General features: G+C 41.4%; 1 protein-coding gene across 1 annotated transcript in view; it reads right to left on the reverse strand.

Moving 5' to 3' along the window:
* The window catches only part of ANO2 (anoctamin 2), a 556,059-nt gene that overhangs the window by 99,422 nt on the left and 437,531 nt on the right, over window positions 1-19,106 (reverse strand). The window contains exon 16 of the mRNA XM_007937086.1: window positions 18,888-19,083. Coding sequence (XP_007935277.1) covers window positions 18,888-19,083 — 196 coding nt within the window. The remainder of the gene's footprint in view (window positions 1-18,887; window positions 19,084-19,106) is intronic.

Here is a 19,106-nt window from a genome sequence, read left to right on the forward strand (position 1 = left end):
AGTCAAATGCCTTAGGCATGGCAGCACCAGATACACACACACACACACACACACACAAGCATATATAAGCTTTACTGGTTTTGCTTCTCTAGAGAGCTCAGCCTAACACAGCAGTGGTCCAGCCTCTTCCATCACACAGGACAGGGCCCATTTCAATAGCAATGCTGAGTAGCAATGAGACCCAGAGGAGTGGTGGGTTGGTCATACTCCAGGTATCTCCCTGTTTAAGTGTAGGTGTTGGCCTGACCTCTTTATTTGCCAGGATCATAGGAGGAAACAGAATTCAGCTCAGATGGCTCAAATGAAGTGATTTCTTTTCTTTTTGTTTTCCTTTCTGTGAAAATATACACAGTCATATACCTTTTTAATGAAGGCACCACCTATAGTAGTGTAGGGCCTGCAGGGGCAGGAGAGGAACCAGTAGGACTAGAGTCCCATGAAGCACTAATCCTGTGAGAGCTACAATTATAAAGGGATGCTTTGCCTGAGATGTGGGAGAATCAGGGAGGAGTAGAGAAGAAATGCCTCCCTCTCCTTCTGCACTCTAATCTTCTGCCAATGCCTCTCATTAGCTGAAATCAATCTTGAATGATATAATCTCCTGCTCTCATCATCGAGGACACAGAACAGAGCATGGAAGGGTGAAAAAGAAATCTGGAGAGATGGGGTGGCAAACAAATAACTACTACACTCCCTTTCCTTTTCTGTTTTGGATGGCTTATGTCCCTGGGTTCTTAGAAAACTCAAAGAGAAGGAGATGAATACATTGGACTTCTTGCTAATAGGAAATATGGGTGCTTCAGTGATTAACTGGAAAAATATAAGTGATGTGATCATTGTTATGGCCCAAGTTTATGAAGCAGTTCACATTAGTTGCCTAAAACTATTTTAAGTAGCAGTATTACTAATAGCAATTTCATATAACTGGGATGACCTGCTTCACAAACGGTTCCTAACCACGATCCTGTTTATTATTATTAGTAGTAGTAGTAACAGCCTCCCACCATCTGTATATACCACACCCTCCGTGGCCCTGACAGATTGGGCAGGCAGGGGGGTTCTTCCTCCCCCACTACCTGAGGCCACCCAGGGAGGCAGGAGCTGGTGGCAGACCTGGATCTTGGGCCAATTTTCCATTTACCAACATGACAGCCTTCATTCCAGGAAGGCCCACGTTGCACCCAGCCATGGCCAACTCCATGCGTCCACACTCTTGGACACACCTTCCTGATCAGCCTCCCATAGTGGGACTTGGACTCCCCAGAGCAGTGTGCAGAGCTTATTACAGTCACTACTTTCTCCCATTATTCTAAAAACACATTGTCCACATTTGATGGAAAATTAGATGCATCCATACATTCTCAAAGTGTTCTTATTGAAAACACTTTTGATGCCGCAGCAGCCATTTTTACCTAAGGTACTTACTTTTTTCTCCTTTTTTTTTTTTTTCTTTTCTTCCCTCTCTTCTTTCCCTAGTAGTAACAGATTGCCTCTGCTGAGGATGGCTTAGAACTAGATGTAAAATTTTGGCCCCAGGACTTCTTAGTGGTAAAGCAAGGCAACCATTGCTGTGGAGTCGGACCCGACTCATAGAGACCCCTCCTTGGGTTTCCGAGGCACTATCACTATCGAAGTCGATTGCCCAACCTTCCTTCCGAGGAGTGGCTGGTGGGTGTGAACCACCAGGCTTCTGGTTAGCAGTCAAATGCCTTAGGCACTATGCCACCAGAGCTCCCTTCTTAGTGGTAGTTTTTAAAAAATAAATTTTATTTTTTCTTTAAGTTAATCTAAATGAGGGACCCCCAAAGTCTGTGAACATACCAATGTCTCCTGATGCATCTAGGCCTACTAGACAGGTGTGTGGTGACAGGTATACTCTGAGCTTGCATCCTCCCTGCTTGGTATTGGTATCATATGACCCACTTGATTGTCCCTGTTCCCAGAGACACTCGCCATTTGTCATTCACATGTGGGTAAATTGCATATTACATTTTCTAGAGCCTTTGTGTGTTTTCTTTTGCTTTCCCAACAAATGTAAATTTTCCCAAGGAAAAGGAGTATGTACTACAAGGCAGTAGAGCATACTGGTCTTAGCATGGACACTGAGGACAGATTCACCCCTTATTAGCTGAAGACTTGAGCCTGTTACATGTCTTTCTGTGTCTCATTTTTCTCATCTCTAAAATGGGAGTGTTGAACATGAAGAAGACAAGATGGCATCCTGGTGACGCATTCTGCCCAACTCCTCTACAATACAGATCCCAAAAACTGAGTGAAGTAGATACAGATGATGATCCTAGAACTCTGAGCATCAAAAAGAATTAGATTGAAAGCCAATTGGAAAGGGAGATGGGAGTAAGGACAGTGACTTGGTAGAGAGAAGAAGCCAGGACCTGATGAAACATGACCACTTTGAGATGCAGAAATATCATACATAAGTGAGGAGAAACCAACTTCATGGAATTCACATTGCGAAAGAGACATAAGGTGGACAGATCTGGAATAAAACAAGGTGAGCAGAATACAAGCTGGATCTGAGAAAAGAAAGTGCAGGAAAACAGTAAGAACTGCAATGGCAGAACAAAGAGTAAGCCAGTGAAGAAGGATGAAACAACTCACTAGAGATGAACACTAGTCCTTTGGGTTGAGGGCTCACATGAAAGGGAAGGCCTATGGGGTGGCAATGGAGACACTAGACTCCCAGGAGCCCCCTATTTGATTGAGTCTGGGCAAGAACTGGAAAATCAGCTACATTTGCCTAGAAGCACCCTGGGCCCACACTAGTGACATGTAACTGGAGAGAAGCTTTCTCCCACTTTTCTCACTAAACTTTTCCAATGACTAGGCATTAGCCCTTCTCCCACCCCCAACATCTTGGTGGCTAGGGACATCTACCTGCCAACCCCCACTCACTGGTTTGCTCAAGCTGCCTCCCCTGCACCAGCAGCCACTCCTCAGATTGCACCTCAGACAGACAGAATCAAGCATCTGTATGCTCTGTGTACCAGCACCTGTGTAGTTGACAGGTCCTGATCTCAAGGAATACATGATATGTGCCCCATGGTCTCCACATGGAGGTACACACACATGGACCACATGTCAGGCTCCTGCTCCCTCTGTGGGCATGCATTCCTGTGGACATGTACCAGCCTCCTACTGCACTATTGCCAGCCAATTATAGCTACTGCACTATTGCCAGCCAATTATAGCTGCACCAGCCCCCTTCTTTTTTTTCCTTTTCTTTTTTCCACTTCTTCTTCCTTTCTATTTCTCTCTTCCTCTTCTTTTAATTTTACTCATCTTTTTTTCTTCTTTTCTCCTCCTTTTTTTCATTTCTTCTTTTTTCTCTGCCCTATCCAATAGGAGTCAGACATTGTTAGCCCACTAATCAGCCATACCTAGTATACCTACCATCTACTGCCCTACCCAATGGGCAAGTGTCATCACTCTCTCTTGCACCATTGGATCAATGACAGATGGTAGACAACACCTGCTCATCACACCTGCAGCTGCTCTTCATGACCAGCAAACAGAGAACTATGCCCATATTCCCATCAGTTACTTCACGCACCCAAAGACAGGTGAGGAGTGCCCCAGTGTTGCCACATTAGCAACTAAAGACGCATGCCTGCTCCATTCACCCAGATATATAAAAACAAAGCAAAACAAAAAATCAGGGTGAAATGAACTAATACATAATCAACAAATAAATACAACAACTTCAAAATGTCTTAGAGAAAACAGACAACTTCAAATCAAACAAAGAAATAGGACAAGATGGCACAAGCAAGTGCCCAAAGTGAAGAACCAGGAAACATTCCTGAGGAAGAAAAGATAATAGAATTATCTGATAAGGAATTCAAAAGGATTCCTTACAAGAGCTCAAGGAAACCACAAACAAAATAAAATGAAACACAGACAATACCATGGAAGAATTCAGGAAAAGAATAGGAGAGCAAAATGACTAAATAAATAGGTAATTAGAAACCACAGAAGAACAGCAATTGCAAATCCAGAAGATTAACACTAAAATTAGTGTAATGTCCTTATACATTGGAAGGACGAAAGAGTAGAATTAAATCAACTGAAGAACAGTAGACAAAGCCCTTGTTACCAATTTCCATGATAAAAAATCAGAAAAGCAAGTGAAGAAAGTCTAAGACTTATGTGGGGGCACTATCAAGAGGAAAAATTTTTTATGTGCAATTGGAATTCCAGAACAGGAGGAGGAGGAAAAAAAAAAAAAAAAAAACCCAAAGAGAAAATTGTCAAAGACTTGCTAGCAGAAAACTTCCCCAATATCATGAAAGATGAAAATATATCCATCCAAGAAATTCAACAAACCCAATACAAGGTAGATTCCAAAAGAAATTCATCAACACATGTAATAAAACTTTCCAAACCAAAGATAAAGAAAGAATCTTGAGAGCAGCTCAGGAAAAATGAAATGTTACCTACAAAGGGCAACCAAAACAGACTAAGCTCTGATTTCTCAACAGAAACCATGCAGACAAGAAGGAAATGGGATGATACATATGAAATATATATGGGAGAAAAAAATGCCAACCAAGAATTATATACCAGGCAACACTGTCCCTCAAATACAATGGCAAAATTAGGAAATTTCCAGATAAACAGAAATTAAGGGAATTTGTAAAAACCAGACCAACATTACAAGAAAAGCTAAAGGAAGTCCTTCAGATAAAGAACGATTAACATCAGACAATAACCTGACATTAACACACATGACAAAATCATCTGGAAACTAACCCAGAAAAACTATTCTCAAAATTAAAGTAACCTTACAAGACTGAAGATAGAGAACCAGCGTTATCACTCTGGAAATGACAACAACTACAAAGCAAATGGAACAGCAGTCAAGAAGACATCAAAAGATGTATTGCATTGGGGAAATCTGCTGCAAAACATCTCTTTAAAGATATCTCCTTGAAGACTAAGGTGTGCCTAACCCAAGCCATGATATTTTCAATCACTTCATATGCATGCCAGAGCTGGACAATGAATAAGGCAGACTGAAGAAGAGTTGATGCTTTTGAGTTGTGGTTGGCAAAGAATGCTGAAAGTATGATGGATTGTTAAAAGAACAGATCTATCCTTGAAGAAATGCAGCCAGAATGCTCCTTGGAAGTGAGAATGGCCAGACTTTGTCTCACCTACTTTGGTCATGATGTCAGAAGGGACCATTCTCTGCAGAAGGATGTCATGCTTGATAAAGTGGAGGGTCAACAAAAGAGGAGAAGGCCATCAACAAGATGGATCGACACAGTGGCTGCAGCAATGGGCTCAGGTATAATAGGGGTCATGAGGTTGGCATAGGACCAGGCAGTGTTTTGTTCTATTGTACATAAGGTCACTATGAGTCAGAGATGACTTGACGGCACATAACAACAATAACAACGAAGTGAAAAGAGGGAATAAATGGTATAATTACAGAACGTCCAAATGAAGAGGAACTCAAGATAATATCAACATAGAACAGACTGCTTCAAACTTCGGAAGATAAAAATTACAGGGTAACCACAAAGAAAATTAATAAACCTCCTAATCAAAATAAGAAAGAAGAAAATTGTAAGGACTTAGTAAACCCAAAATCAACAATAACAAGTAAAATAGAAAGAAAATCTGATAACAAAATGATACCAGCACAGAAAATATATGGAACAAAGAAACCATCAATACCACAATAAAAAACACAGATGAATGACAGTAGTAAATTCGTATTATCATTAATTACACTGAATGTAAATGGATTAAATGCACCAGTTAAGAGAAAGAGAGTGGCAGAATGGATAAGAATATAGGACCCATCAATATGCTGCCTATAAGAGACTCACATTAGATACAAAGATAAAAATAAATTAAAAACCAAAGGATAGAAAAAAAATATCATGCCAATGGCAAACAAAAACAGAGCCATACATCAGACAATTAAAAAAAAAAAAAAAAACAACCCAACTAACTAAACTAACTAACTTAATTAAACTAACTAACACAAGATTGATCAAAGATCCAAATGTAAAACCTAAAACTATAAAGATCATCAAAGAAAAAAATAGAGGCAAGATAGGAGGATCTAATTTATGGCAAAAATAGACTACCATACATTACCAAAAATGCAAAAACAGATCAACTAGATGACTGGAACCTTCTAAAATTTAAATGCTTATATACATCAAAAGCCTTCTCCAAAACACTGAAAAAAGAACCTACAGACTGGGAAAAAAAATATTTGGCAACAACATTATTTGACAAAGGACTTTAAAATCTGTAGAAAACTTCACCACATCAACAACACACAAATAATACAATTAAAAAATGGGCAGAGGATATGAAAAACACTTCATCAAAGAAGACATTCAGGCAGGCAACAAACTTACAAAGAAATGGTCACGATCATTAGTCGTTGTTGTTGCTGTTGTTGTTAGGGGCCACAGAGTCAGCTCCAACTCATAGCAACCCTATGTACAACAGAACAAAACACTGCCTAGTCCCACACTGTCCTCGATCCCCACTATACCTGAGCCCATCATTGCAGCCACTGTGTCAATCCAATTTGTTGAGGGCCTTTCTCACTTTCATTGACCCTCCACTTTACCCAGCATGATATCCCTCTTCAGGGAATGGTTCCTTCTGACAACATGACCAAAGTAGGTGAGACAAAGTCTGGCCATTCTCACTTCCAAGAAGCATTCCAGCTGCACTTCTTTCAGGATAGATTTGTTAGTTCTTTTAGCAGTCCATGGTACTCTCAACCTTTTTCACCAACACCACAACTCAAAAGCATCAATTCTTCTTCAGTCTTCCTTACTCATTGTTCAGCTCTCACATTCTTAAGAGGCGATTGAGAATATGATGGCCTGGGTTGGGCACACCTTAGTCTTCAAAGAGATATCTTTGCTCTTCATCATTCGAAAGAGGTCTTTTGCAGCAGATTTGCCCAGTGCAATACATCGTCTGATGTCTTGACTGCTGCTTCCATTGGTGTTGATCATAGAACCAAGTCATATGAAGTCTTTGACAACTTCAATCTTTCCTCCACTTATTGTGATGCTTCTTATTAGTCCAGTTGTGAGGATTTTTTTAAATATATATATTGAGGTGTAATCCACACTGCAGACTATAGTCTTCAATCTTTATCAGTAAGTGCTTCAAGTCATCCTCACTTTCAACAAGCAAAGTTGTGTTGTCTGCATATCGCAGGTTGTTAATGAGCCTTCCTCCAATCCTGATACCATGTTCTTCTTCATATAACCCAGCTTCTTGGATTATTTGCTCAGCATACAAATTGAATAACTATAGTGAAAGGAAACAATCCTAATGCACTCCCTTCCTGATTTTAAACCATGCAGTATTCCCTTGTTCTGTTCAAACAACAGGCTTCTAGTCTATGTACAGGTTCCTCATGAGTATAATCAAGTGTTTTCAATTTCCATTTTTCTTAATGTTATCCATGATTTGTTATGATCCACATAATAAATGCTTTTGCATAGTCAATAAAACATAAATTAAAAATCATTCTGGTATTCTTTGCTTTCAGACAAGATCCATCAAACACCAGCTATGATATCCCTTGTTCCACATCTTCTTCTGACTCCAGCTTGCATTTCTGAAAATTTTGTCAATATATTGTAGCCATTTTTAAATTTTCTTCAGTAAGATTTTACTTGCATGTGATATTAATGATAGTGTTTGATAATTTCCACATTCTGTGGGATCACCTTTCTTTGGAATGGGTACAAATATGGATCTCTTCTAGTCAGTTGGCCAGGTAGCTGTCTTCCAAATCTCTTGGCATAGCCGAGTGAGTGCCTCTAGCGTGGCATATGTTTGTTGAAACATCTCAATGGCTATTTCATCAATTCTCAGAGCCTTGTTTTTCACCAATTCCTCCGGTGCAGCCTTGACTTCTTCCTTTAATACCATTGGTTCTTGATCATATGGCAACTCCTGAAATGGATGAACATCCACCAATTCTTTTTGGTATAGTGACTCTGTGTATTCCTTCTATCTTCTTTTGATTCTTCCTGTATCACTAAATATTTTGTCCATAGAATCTTTCAATACTGCAACTTATGGCTGATTTTTTTTTCTTCAGTTCTTTCAGCTTAAGAAATGCTAAGCATGATTTTCCCTTTTGGTTTTCTAACTCCAGATCTTTGGACATTTCATTATAATAATTGGCTTTGTCTTTGTGAGCTGCTCTTTGAATCTCTGTTGTGCTCTTTTGTCTTGTCATTTCTTCCATTTGCTTTAGCTACTCTCTGCTCAAGGGCAAGTTTCAGAGTCTATTCTGACATCCATTTTGGTATTTTCTTATTTTCCTGTTTTTTTAATGACCTCTTTCTTCATGGATGATGTTCTTGATGTCATCCCACAATTCATCTGGGTTTTGGTCATTGGTCTTCAATGCATCAAATCTATTCTTTCAATGGTCTCTAAATTCAGGGGGAATATAATCAAGGTCATATTTTGGCTCTCATGCACTTGTTTTAATTGTCTTCCACTTCAACTTGAACTTTTTATGAACAGTTGATGCTTGGTTCCACAAACAGTTCCTGGCCTTGTTTTGGCCAAAGATATTGAGCTTCTCCATTGCCTTTTGCCACAGATGTAGTCAATCTGATTCCTGTGTACTCCATCTGTCGAAGTCCACATGTATAGCCACCATTGTGTTGTTGAAAAAGGTACTTGCAATGAACAAGTCATTGGTCTTGCAAAATTCTATCATGTGATCTCCAGTGTTATTTCTATCAGTAAGGTCTTATTTTCCAGCTACTGGTGATTCTTCTTCATTTCCAACTTTTGCATTCCAATCACCAGTAATAAACAACACATCTTGATTGCATGTTTAGTCAATTTTAGATTGCAGATGTTGGTAAAAATCTTCAATTTCCTCATCTTTGGCTTTGGTGGTTGGTGCATATACTTGAATAATAGTAGTATTAACTGGTCTTCCTTGCAGGCATATGGATATTATCCTATCTCTGAATGGTGTAGTAAATTACATATTATGGCTTTTCTAGCCATAAGTCTTTGTAAACTCCATGGTGGGATTTGCAACTGAGTAGCTCCTGATTGCTAAAGTTATCCACCTGGGGTATATCTGTTGAACCAGCACAAAGCAATCTTCTGGGAAGTTCACTCTTTCTCAGGTGTATAGAATGCTGATATTGGGATTGGTTAGTGGTCTCTCTGCCAGGCTCAAAAAGAGCCCTTCTAGAGGCAGAAGAAGTCTCTCTGATTGCTGGCTAAGAAAGACGTGCTGCTGAGAGAAATGTGCTCCTGAGAGACAGGCACTTGCTGAGAGAGAGACTGCTGGCTGCTAAGTGAGACAGCTGGCTGCAAGACACTGAGTGCATTTCTGAATTTGAATTGTAGCTTGTTGCTTCCCTAATAAACCCGATAAATCTGTGAGTTCTGTGTGGCCACTGCAGTGAATTATCGTACCCAGCAAAGAGGTGGTGGGTGCTGCAGGAGAAACGGTTGGTGTCAGGGTTGGTGAAAGGACTGGTGGACATATCTGGCCTCACGGGGATAGGCCTTGGGCTACTGATGGTCATTCTGTCTTCCTCTTGTGGGGTTAGAAGAGGTCAGAAGATGTGGCCTTCTTGCCCCTTTAGCACACTGACAGCATTGTACTTCAGGACAGAGCTTGAAATATTCTTTGTGATGATGAATGCCACACCATTCCTCTTCAATCTGTCATTCCTGGCATAGTAGATCATATGGTTACCTGATTCAAAATGGCCAAAACCAGTCCATTTCAGCTCACTAATGCCTAATATATTGATCTTTATGAGTTCCATTTCCTTTTTGACAACTTCCAATTTTTCTAAATTCATTCTTTGTACATTCCACATTCCAATTATGGGTGGATATTTGTTGCTGTTTCTTCTCATGTTGAGTTGTACCACATCAGCAAATAGAGGTCCCAAAAGCTTTACTCCATCCATATCATTTAGGTCAGCTCTACTCTGAGTGTTTCTTTACTATTCATAAGGTATTCCCTGGCCAATTCTTTGAGAAGTGGACGGCCTCTTCCTTCTTCCTAGTCTGTCTCAGTCTATAAGCTGGGCTGTTACCTGTGCACCAGGTGCATCTCACTGGGTTTTAAACACCAGAGGCTCAGCCTCAAAACTCACATCTACATGTCACCACAGTAGGACAAACCGACAGACAAGTTTGTCCTGCTGTTGGAGACTTCTCGTATCACCCCCAACTGGGTCCCTGTGGCTGACTGTACCTCTGTCTGGTTTCCTGGCTTTTAATCCCCTTTCTCCTGCTCTTCTGGCCTGCTTCTTTGGGTGTCCCTGAGTTGTCCCTGGGGTTGACTGCTCCTCTGGGTTCCTGGTTTTTATCCCCTTTCTCCTGCTCTTCTGGCCTGCTACTCTGGGCGGACCTGAGTTTCCTCTCCTCACCTAATCCCTTCGGCTGATTGCTCTTCTCTCTGGCTTCCTGGCTTTTAATCCCCTTTCTCCTGCTCTTCTGGCCTGCTTCTTTGGGTGTCCCTGAGTTGTCTCTCCTCACCTGTAACCCTGGGGCTGACTTAAGGCACCTACTGATGAAGATTGAAGAATACAGCCTGCAGTATGGATTACATCTCAATATAAAGAAAACAAAAATCCTCACAACTGGACCAATGAGCAGCATCACAATAAATGGAGAGAAGATTGAGGTTGTCAAAGAATTCGCGTTGCTTGGTTCTACAATTGATGCCAACGGAAGCAGCAGTCAGGACATTAGACGACGTGTAGCATTGGGAAAGTCAACTGCAAAGGAACTGTTTCAAGTGCCGAGGAGCAAGGATATCTCCTTGAGGACTAAGGTGTGCCTGACACAAGCCATGATATTTCCAATCACCTCGTATGCATGTGAGAGCTGGACAATGAATAAGGAAGACTGAAGAAGAGTTGATGCTTTTGAGTTGTGGTGCTGGCGAAGAATGCTGAAAGTACCATGCACTGCTAAAAGAACTAACAGATCTGTCCTGGAGGAAGTGCAGCCAGAATGTTCCTTGGAAGCAAGAATGGCCAGACTTCGTCTCACCTATTTTGGTCATGTTGTAAGAAGGGACCATTCCCTGGAGAAGGATGTCATGCTTGGTAGGGTGGAGGGTCGACGAAAGAGGGGGAGGCCTTCAATGAGATGGATTGACACAGTGGCTGCGATGATGGGCTCAAGTACAGCAGGGATTGTGGGGCTGGCGTGGGACCGGGCAGTGTTTCATTCTGCTGTGCATGGGGTCACTATGAGTCAGAAATGACTCGACGGCACTTAGCAGCAACAACGACGACTCTGAGTAGGCAACTCTTCCACAGTCATATTTTGAGTGACTTCTGACCTGAGGGGCTCATCTTCCAGGAATATATTGGACAGTGTTTCAGGGCTATGCATAAAGTTTTCCAGTAATATATCAGCAGAGTTTCACTGCTATTCATAAGGTTTTCATTGGCTGATTCTTTGAGAAGTAATGGTCTCTTCCTTTTTCTGAGTTTGCCCTAGTCTGGAAGCTCTGCTGAAACCTGTCCACCATAGGTAACCCTGCTGGCATTTGCAACACCAGTGGCATAGCCTCCAGCCTCCTAGCAACATGCAAGCCAACACAGGACAACAAACTGACAGACAAGTTCATCTCCCTTAGCTGTTCCAAACTGCTCTGCTCACTTCCTGACCTCCCTTCAAGCCACTCCCAAAAGCCTCCAGCACCGAGTTCCCCTTCCAGGTCTCCCCTTAAAGCCATTTCCAAAGTCCCTGGCACCTGGATCCTCTTCTAGACCTCCCCTTAAAGCTGCTTCCAAAAGCCCCTGGTGCCCAGCTCTGCTTCTTGGCCACCCCTAAAACCTGTTTCCATTCTTTCAAATGGGTACAAATATTGATATCTTCCAGTCAATTGGCCAGGTAAGCTGTCTTCCAAATTTCTTAGCATAAACAAGTTAAATACCTCCAATGCTGCATCCATTTGTTGAAACATCTCAGTGGGTGTTACGTCAATTCCTGGAGCCTTATTATTTATTTATTTATTTTTGTTTGGTTTGTTTTGTTACCAATTCCTTCAGTGTATCTTCAGCTTCTTCCTTCTATACCATTGGTTCTTGATCATATGCTACCTCCTGAAATACTTGGACATTGTGACCAGTTCTTTTTGATGCAGTGACCATGTGTATTCCTTCCATATTCTTTTGATGCTTCCTGCATCATTCAATATTTTGCCCATATTGCTGTTGTTGTTAGGTGTCATTGAGTCAGCTCCCACCCAGCAACCATATGTACAACAGAACGAAATACTGCCTGGTCCTGCACCATCCTCACAATCCTTGCTATACTTGAGCTCATCATTTCAGCCACCATGTTAATCCATCTTGTTGAGGACCTTCCCCTTCTGACAACATGACCAAAGTAGGTAAGATGAAGTCTGGTCATTCTCCCTTTCAAGGAGCATTATGGTAGTACTTCTTCTGGGACAGATTTGTTAGTTCTTCTGGTAATCCATGGTAGTTTCAGTGTTCTTCACCAACACCATAACTCAAAAGCATCAACTCTTCTTTAGTCTTCTTTATTCATTGTCCAGTTTTCACATGCATATGAGGCAACTGAAAATACCAGAGCTTGGTTTAGGGGCATGTTAGTCTTCAAAGAGACATCTTTGCTCTTCAGCACTTGAAAGAGGTCTTTTGCAGCAGATTTTTGCCAGTGCAATACACCATCTGATTTCTTGACTGCTATTTCCATGGGTGTTGATCATGGAACCAAATATTATGAAATCTTTGACAACTCTAATATTTTCTCCATTTATTGTGATGCTGCTTTTTGGTCCACCAGTTGTGAAGATTTTCATTTTCTTTATGCTGAGATATAATCCACACTGGAGATTGTAGTCTTTAATCTTCATCAGAATCTTCCAATATTGCAACTCGAGGCTTGAATTTCTTCCTCAGTTCTTTCAGCTTCAGAAATGCCAAGTGTGTTCTTGCCTTTTGGTTTTCTAACTCTATGTTTTTGCACATTTCATTATAACACTTTACTTTGTCTTCTTGAGATGCCCTTTGAAATCTTCTGTTCAGTTCCTTTATTTCAGCATTTCTTCCATTTTCTGTAACTACTCTATGTTCAAAAGCAAGTTTCAGAGTCTGTGAAAATATCCATGTATATAGGAGAGAAAACAGGAGGCAAAGTTATGAAAACTTCTTAGCTATAAGCAAATACCTTGACAGAATAAGTCACTGGTGCATGAGAGCACAGGACCATAGTTGCAGGGGGCATCAAGGTCAAAAGGCATAATATAATCCACAAAGGCAGCATTCTACATCCTAATTTGTTGAGTAGCAGTTAGGGTCTTAAAAGTTTGTGAGTGACCATCTACAGTGAAATTATTGATCTTTCCTCATCTGGAGCAGGAAAAATAAAGGAAATCAAAGATGCAAGAAAACAATTAGTCCCAGGGCCTAATGGGCCACATGAACCTCAGCCTCCATAACCCTGAAAGCAGAAGAACTAGATGGTGCCCAGCTATCACTGCTGATCATTGTGAAAGAGATCACAATAGGAGGTCCTGGATAGAGTGGAAGGAAAATGTGGAACACAACTCAAAATCATAAAAAGACCAAGTTTACTTGTCCAAGACTGGTAGAATTCCCAAGATTATGGCCTTTAAATACTTAACAAATCTGGAACTGAACTCACCCCAGTGGCTCAACTTTCAGCCAAACAAAAAAACAGGCACATGGACTGACCAATAATACCAAAGAGGTACTCCCTAAACAATCAACCATATAAGATCCAAAGGACATCATTTGCCCAGGGATAAAGCTCAGAAGGCAAGAATAGAATGGAAAGGAGGACAAACGGAAATAGTAACCATAGGGAGGAGTGGGAAGAGTGCTGTTACATTGTGGGGATTCATTCAGTATCATGAAACAAAATATGTAAGACCAGTTGAATGGAAAACAAATTTTCTCTGTAAACTTTCACTCAAATCATAATAAAACAAAACAAAATGGGAGGGTTAAGGCTACCTACACCATTGGGACTCTTTTAAGGATTAAATATGTTAATATAAATAAAGATATACACAGAAGGTAAGCACTGTGTGTATGTGTGTATCCAGAAAGAAGTGCACTATTATTAGTAGTGTGCCTTGGTCAAATTTCTAAACCTCTTCAGCCTTCTCATAAGTAAAATGAAGAAAATGATCTGTTCCCAGTGTTATTGTTTTAATTATGTGAGACATGTATATACAATGCTTAACAGTGCTTGGCGGAATCCCTGGATGGTGCAAATAGTTAACACTTAACTGCTAACTGAAAGATCATAGGTTTGAGTCCAAAGTAACTTGGAAAACAGGCCTGGAGATCTCGTTCTGAAAAATCATCTATTGAAAACCCTATGGAGCATAGTTTTACTCTCCATGAATTGGAATCAACTCAGTAGCAACTAGTTACTGGTCTGATATGTGGTTGTTGTCGTTCTGTGCCGTGGAGTCGGTAGGTACTCCATAAAAATCAGGCTCCTTCCCCATCCTTTCTTTTGTTCATTTTCCTAGCTCTACTTCAGTAGCCTCTGGGGCCATGAAAGTGAGTGGGCTATCATCAATGTCTAAACAACTCATACAGCCAATTTTGTAAGAATTGTTGTTGTTGTTGTGTGCCATCCAGTCAGACCCAACTCATAGCGACCCCTCCTTGGGTTTCCAAGGCAGTATCATTACAGAAGTAGATTGCCCTATCTTCCTTCCAAAGAGTGGCTGGTGGGTTTGAACCACCAGCCTTCTGGTTAGCAGTCAAGTGCCTTAGGCACTATGCTACCAGAGCTCCCGAATTGGTGAATTCTGTTTGATTTCTATTTCATTTCTAATTATCTGCAATAATCCCAGTCCTATACCTTGGAGACATCTAATAGAAATTGAAGAATGAATAGTGCAGTTCCATACACAACTCAGCACTTGCACACAGTATTGAAAGGGAGAGGAAGAAGAGGAAGAGGTGGGGAATAAAAGTTTGGGGAATGACACTTCCATAGTGATACCACCTCAGAAACCCAAGGAGGGGTCATTATGAGTTGGGTCCAACTCAATGGCACATAACAACAACAACAACAACAACAACAACTGATAAAGGTAAAGCAATGGCATCTTGGTCACTCATCACAGAAGTAGATGTCAGCCCTCCCTCCTTCACACTGTCTGTGACTTCAAGAATCCTCCAAAGCTAGAGTATGAACTGACCCCCTTATATGCCAAGCTTGACCTGTGCTATGTCCATCATGTATTTTTTCAGGAGCACTAGACATCCTGTTCCTAAATGTTGGACTCAGAGCCTACTGCCTCAAAGGCCTGGTTTATGCCTGTGTTCTGACCCAAGGAAAAGTCACACCTTGACTTAGTAGGCTTGGTTACTCTCATATCCTATCCTCACTCCCCAGGGTCTGGTCTGCCTGCCTGCTTGTCTTGGGTTCTGATATCCTGCCCAGCTCTTGCAAGCTTCCTCCCCCAGGGACTAAATCCTCTCTCTGTAGCCACCGTCTTAATCTCTCCAGGAATGAACACATTCTTGGGACTGTTGTTGTTGTTAGGTGCCATTGATGGGGACTCAAAACAACCCTATGCACAACAGAACTAAACATTTCCTGGTCCAGCACCATCCTCACAATTGTTGCTATGTGTGAGCCCATTATTGCAGCCATGGTGTCAATCTATCTCATTGAAAGTCTTCTTTTTCACTAACCTACTTTACCAAGTATGATGTCCTTCTGCAGAGACTGATCCCTCCTGAAAAGGTGTCCAAAGTAAGTGGGATGAAGTCTCACCATCTTTTCTTTTAAGGAGCATTCTGGCTATACTTCTTCCAAGACAGATTTGTTCATTTCTCTGACAGTCTGAGGAACCCTGGTGGCACAGTGGTTAAGCACTTGTTTGCCAACCCAAAGGTTGGTGGTTTGAACCCATCAGCTGCTTCATGGGAGAAAGATGTGGCAGTTGGCTTCCATAAAGATTTACAGCCTTGGAAACCTTATGGGGCAATTCTACTCTGCCCCATAGTGTTGCTATGAGTTATAATCAACTTGCTAGCAATAGGTTGGGTTTTAAGTTTTCTGGCAGTCCACAGTATATTCATTATTCTTCACCAACACCACAGTTCAAATGCATCAATTCTTCTTTGGTGTTCCTTTTTCACCGCCCACCTTTCATATGCATGTGAGGTGACTGGATCAGGCGCATTTTAGCTATCAAAATGACTTCTTTGCTTTCTAAGATTTTAAAGAGGTGTTTTGCATCAGATTTGCCTAATGGACCATCCTTGTCCCAACCACTAATTGGAATCCCCACCCTCATACATGCAAACTTCAATTACTGATGCTTGCTGAACCTGGCTACACACTTTGTACACTGTGAGCAGGCCTAACAGACTTCCTCAAGGACCAGGCTCCAAAGCTTCTTTCATTTCCCTAGTAACCATTCCCCCAACCCACCACCCCAGGTTTCATCTCACTCCCTGCTTTGTCAGTGTTGGGTTGCCTCCAGATTACAGCATGCCTTGCACCCAACCCTATTACTATTATTATAATGGCAGTCAGGGATACTATTACTGTCTTTATTTACCATTGCTGAGCTAATCACTCTCAAAGTATTTAACAAATTCTGTGTTTTATTAGAAACATTTGTGGCAAGAATGGACTTGGATAGCACTGATGACTAGGCTTGTTGAGAGATGACTTTAGGAAATTGATCTTCCATTACCCAGCCATGCAGGAAACACTTGGGGACTTGTTGGGGTTGCTTACACCAGCTGCTTGCATTTGGTGGCCAAAGCTCATCCTCAAAGCTTCCTTAACAATTAGGAGATGTGGGGACAAGAATCCAGATGGGTACTAAACCCTGTAGGAGAATAGCAAAGGAAGCCCCTAAGCCTGGTCAAATCCTCACACCATTAGGTGGTATTATCCATAGCTTTACATCCCCATGGAGGCCCTGGGACCCTCAAATCATACCTTTGCCTGTAAACATACTGGTCATCTCCTGCTCTGTATGACTAGCTTAGTTAGTATATGCATTCTTTGTCTTTAAAGAAAGTTTAAATTCTCTAATATTGCATTTCAGTCCTCCCAACATGACTACTTTGCTGTTGCCTTTTTTTGCCTCAATAGTTGCTCAAATTCTTTTGTAATCAAGCAGAGTTGAAATAACAAATACATAAATTATCACTGTAGTTTACCAAGTAGCTTTACCATGGCTTATAGGATGCCTAGCCTATAGGCATTCCTCACAAAATTTCTTGAATGAATGAATGAATGAATGGAGAAATGGATTTCTTAATTATTGTAGCAACAGACATGTGCTAAAAATTTAAGAGCCAGGCACTATGGAGAAGAAAAAAGGGGACGTAATACAGAGTTCTTGCTCACAAGGACCTTTTAGCCTAGTTGGAGAAAGGGGCAGAGGGACCCTTCCTGTGCTTTCATATTGCTGCTGTTAGGAACCGTCCAGTCAATTTTGACTCATAGTGATCCCATGTGATAAAGAAGAACTGCCCCTAGGATTTTCTAGCCTGTAATCTTTCTGGGAGCAGATAGACAGATCGTTTCTCCCATGGAGCCACTAGATGGGATCAAGCCACCAACTTCGTGCCACCAGGGCTCCTTTTTGCTTCCACAGGATCTTGTATATCACTAAATACAATTAATTAAAATTGTCTGCTAATTTTTTTCAAGGAACTTAGGAGGTAACACCATCTAGTACTAACACTAACCCATATGCACACACTCTAAAGAAGGAGAGCTGCCACGATAGATGGTAAACTGCCTATACAGTTCCACTGTCTGAAAGTATTGTGTTCCTATGAAACCTTTCATAAGCCAAAGTGAACTTTCAAAATGCGAGGGATACTTGTGTAAACATAAACCTCAAAGGTACATGCCCATTATGTAGTCTAAGAATAAGACTCAAACTAAGGAAAGACACTGAAAAATTAACTAGAATTAGTGAAACTTTTCTGGAATCCTCTAACCCTCATGGGAAGGAGCTCTTGAGAGGGGGCTTACTCTATCAAGTGTCTAGTTTTCAGCTGGTTAGTGAATTAAAGACATCACATCATTAATTTATCCTCCTGATGAGGCTAGCTAGAAGCTGGGTCTCCTACACCTAGGCCTGGAAACTGATATTTAAAGAGGGAAAGGGGTTCATGCAGGCCACCCAGGATAAGTATGATGAAGAAAGGGTCTTGCCTCTCAACCCTCCCCCATCTAATAAGCATGACTGCCAAAACTGGTGCTCGGGCAACAGCAGGTTGCAGCTCAAATGACAAGTCTGATGACATGTCTGAATATTGAGGCCACTGCATTTTTCTCACTGGTTTGAAGCTTGGGAAGTCTGATAGGCTTCTTTGAAGTCTGCTCAGGGCATGGGGAATGTGTGGATTTTCTGGGGCTCTGGCAATATGGGGATAGATAAGACCCTCTTGGGCTCATGTGTCAAAAGGCTTTCCTAAACTTTATAAATTCTGCTGGGAAAATGAGCAGAGTTAAAACTCTGCAATGTTTAATAGGAAGTGTTGAATTGGTCTTACATCTAGGTTAAGTTAAATAGAATAGATTCCATGGATTAGCCTTAAGATATTGTGAGTTCCCTGACTCATGAGGCAATGAACATGGGCAAGGGTACTATTGATTAAGAATGTTACAGAAAGAATCCTGCCTTGAGGGGAAGCCCTTGGTGGATGCATAACTACTGTGCTTCCTCATTTCTCCAATTAAAAGGTGCTATAAACACCATCCTTTTTTTTGTTTTGAGTCATTACCACCAATCACCTTGCTTACATTGAATTGACCATGTTCAAAGAGGCCTAGGATAAACATGGGGCTCAGAGGCACAGTACCGATTTTGGTGAGCCACTTGGCCACAGCACCGTAGATCTCGTCCAGGATGAGGATGACCACGAGGTTGATGATGACTGCCGTTGCTGTCACTGTCACCCGGACATTGGAGCGTGTGGCCTTGTTGAGAGACAGAGCAGCTGCAGTTGTGATCCGGTACACAATCACCCCAAAGACAATTGAGAATGTCAGGGCAATCTGTTCAGAGAAGACAGGAGAGG

The sequence above is a fragment of the Orycteropus afer genome, unplaced genomic scaffold (assembly GCF_000298275.1).
Source record: "Orycteropus afer afer isolate SDZICR_OR568_19922 unplaced genomic scaffold, OryAfe1.0 scaffold00040, whole genome shotgun sequence".
NCBI classification, from domain to species: Eukaryota; Metazoa; Chordata; class Mammalia; order Tubulidentata; family Orycteropodidae; genus Orycteropus; species Orycteropus afer.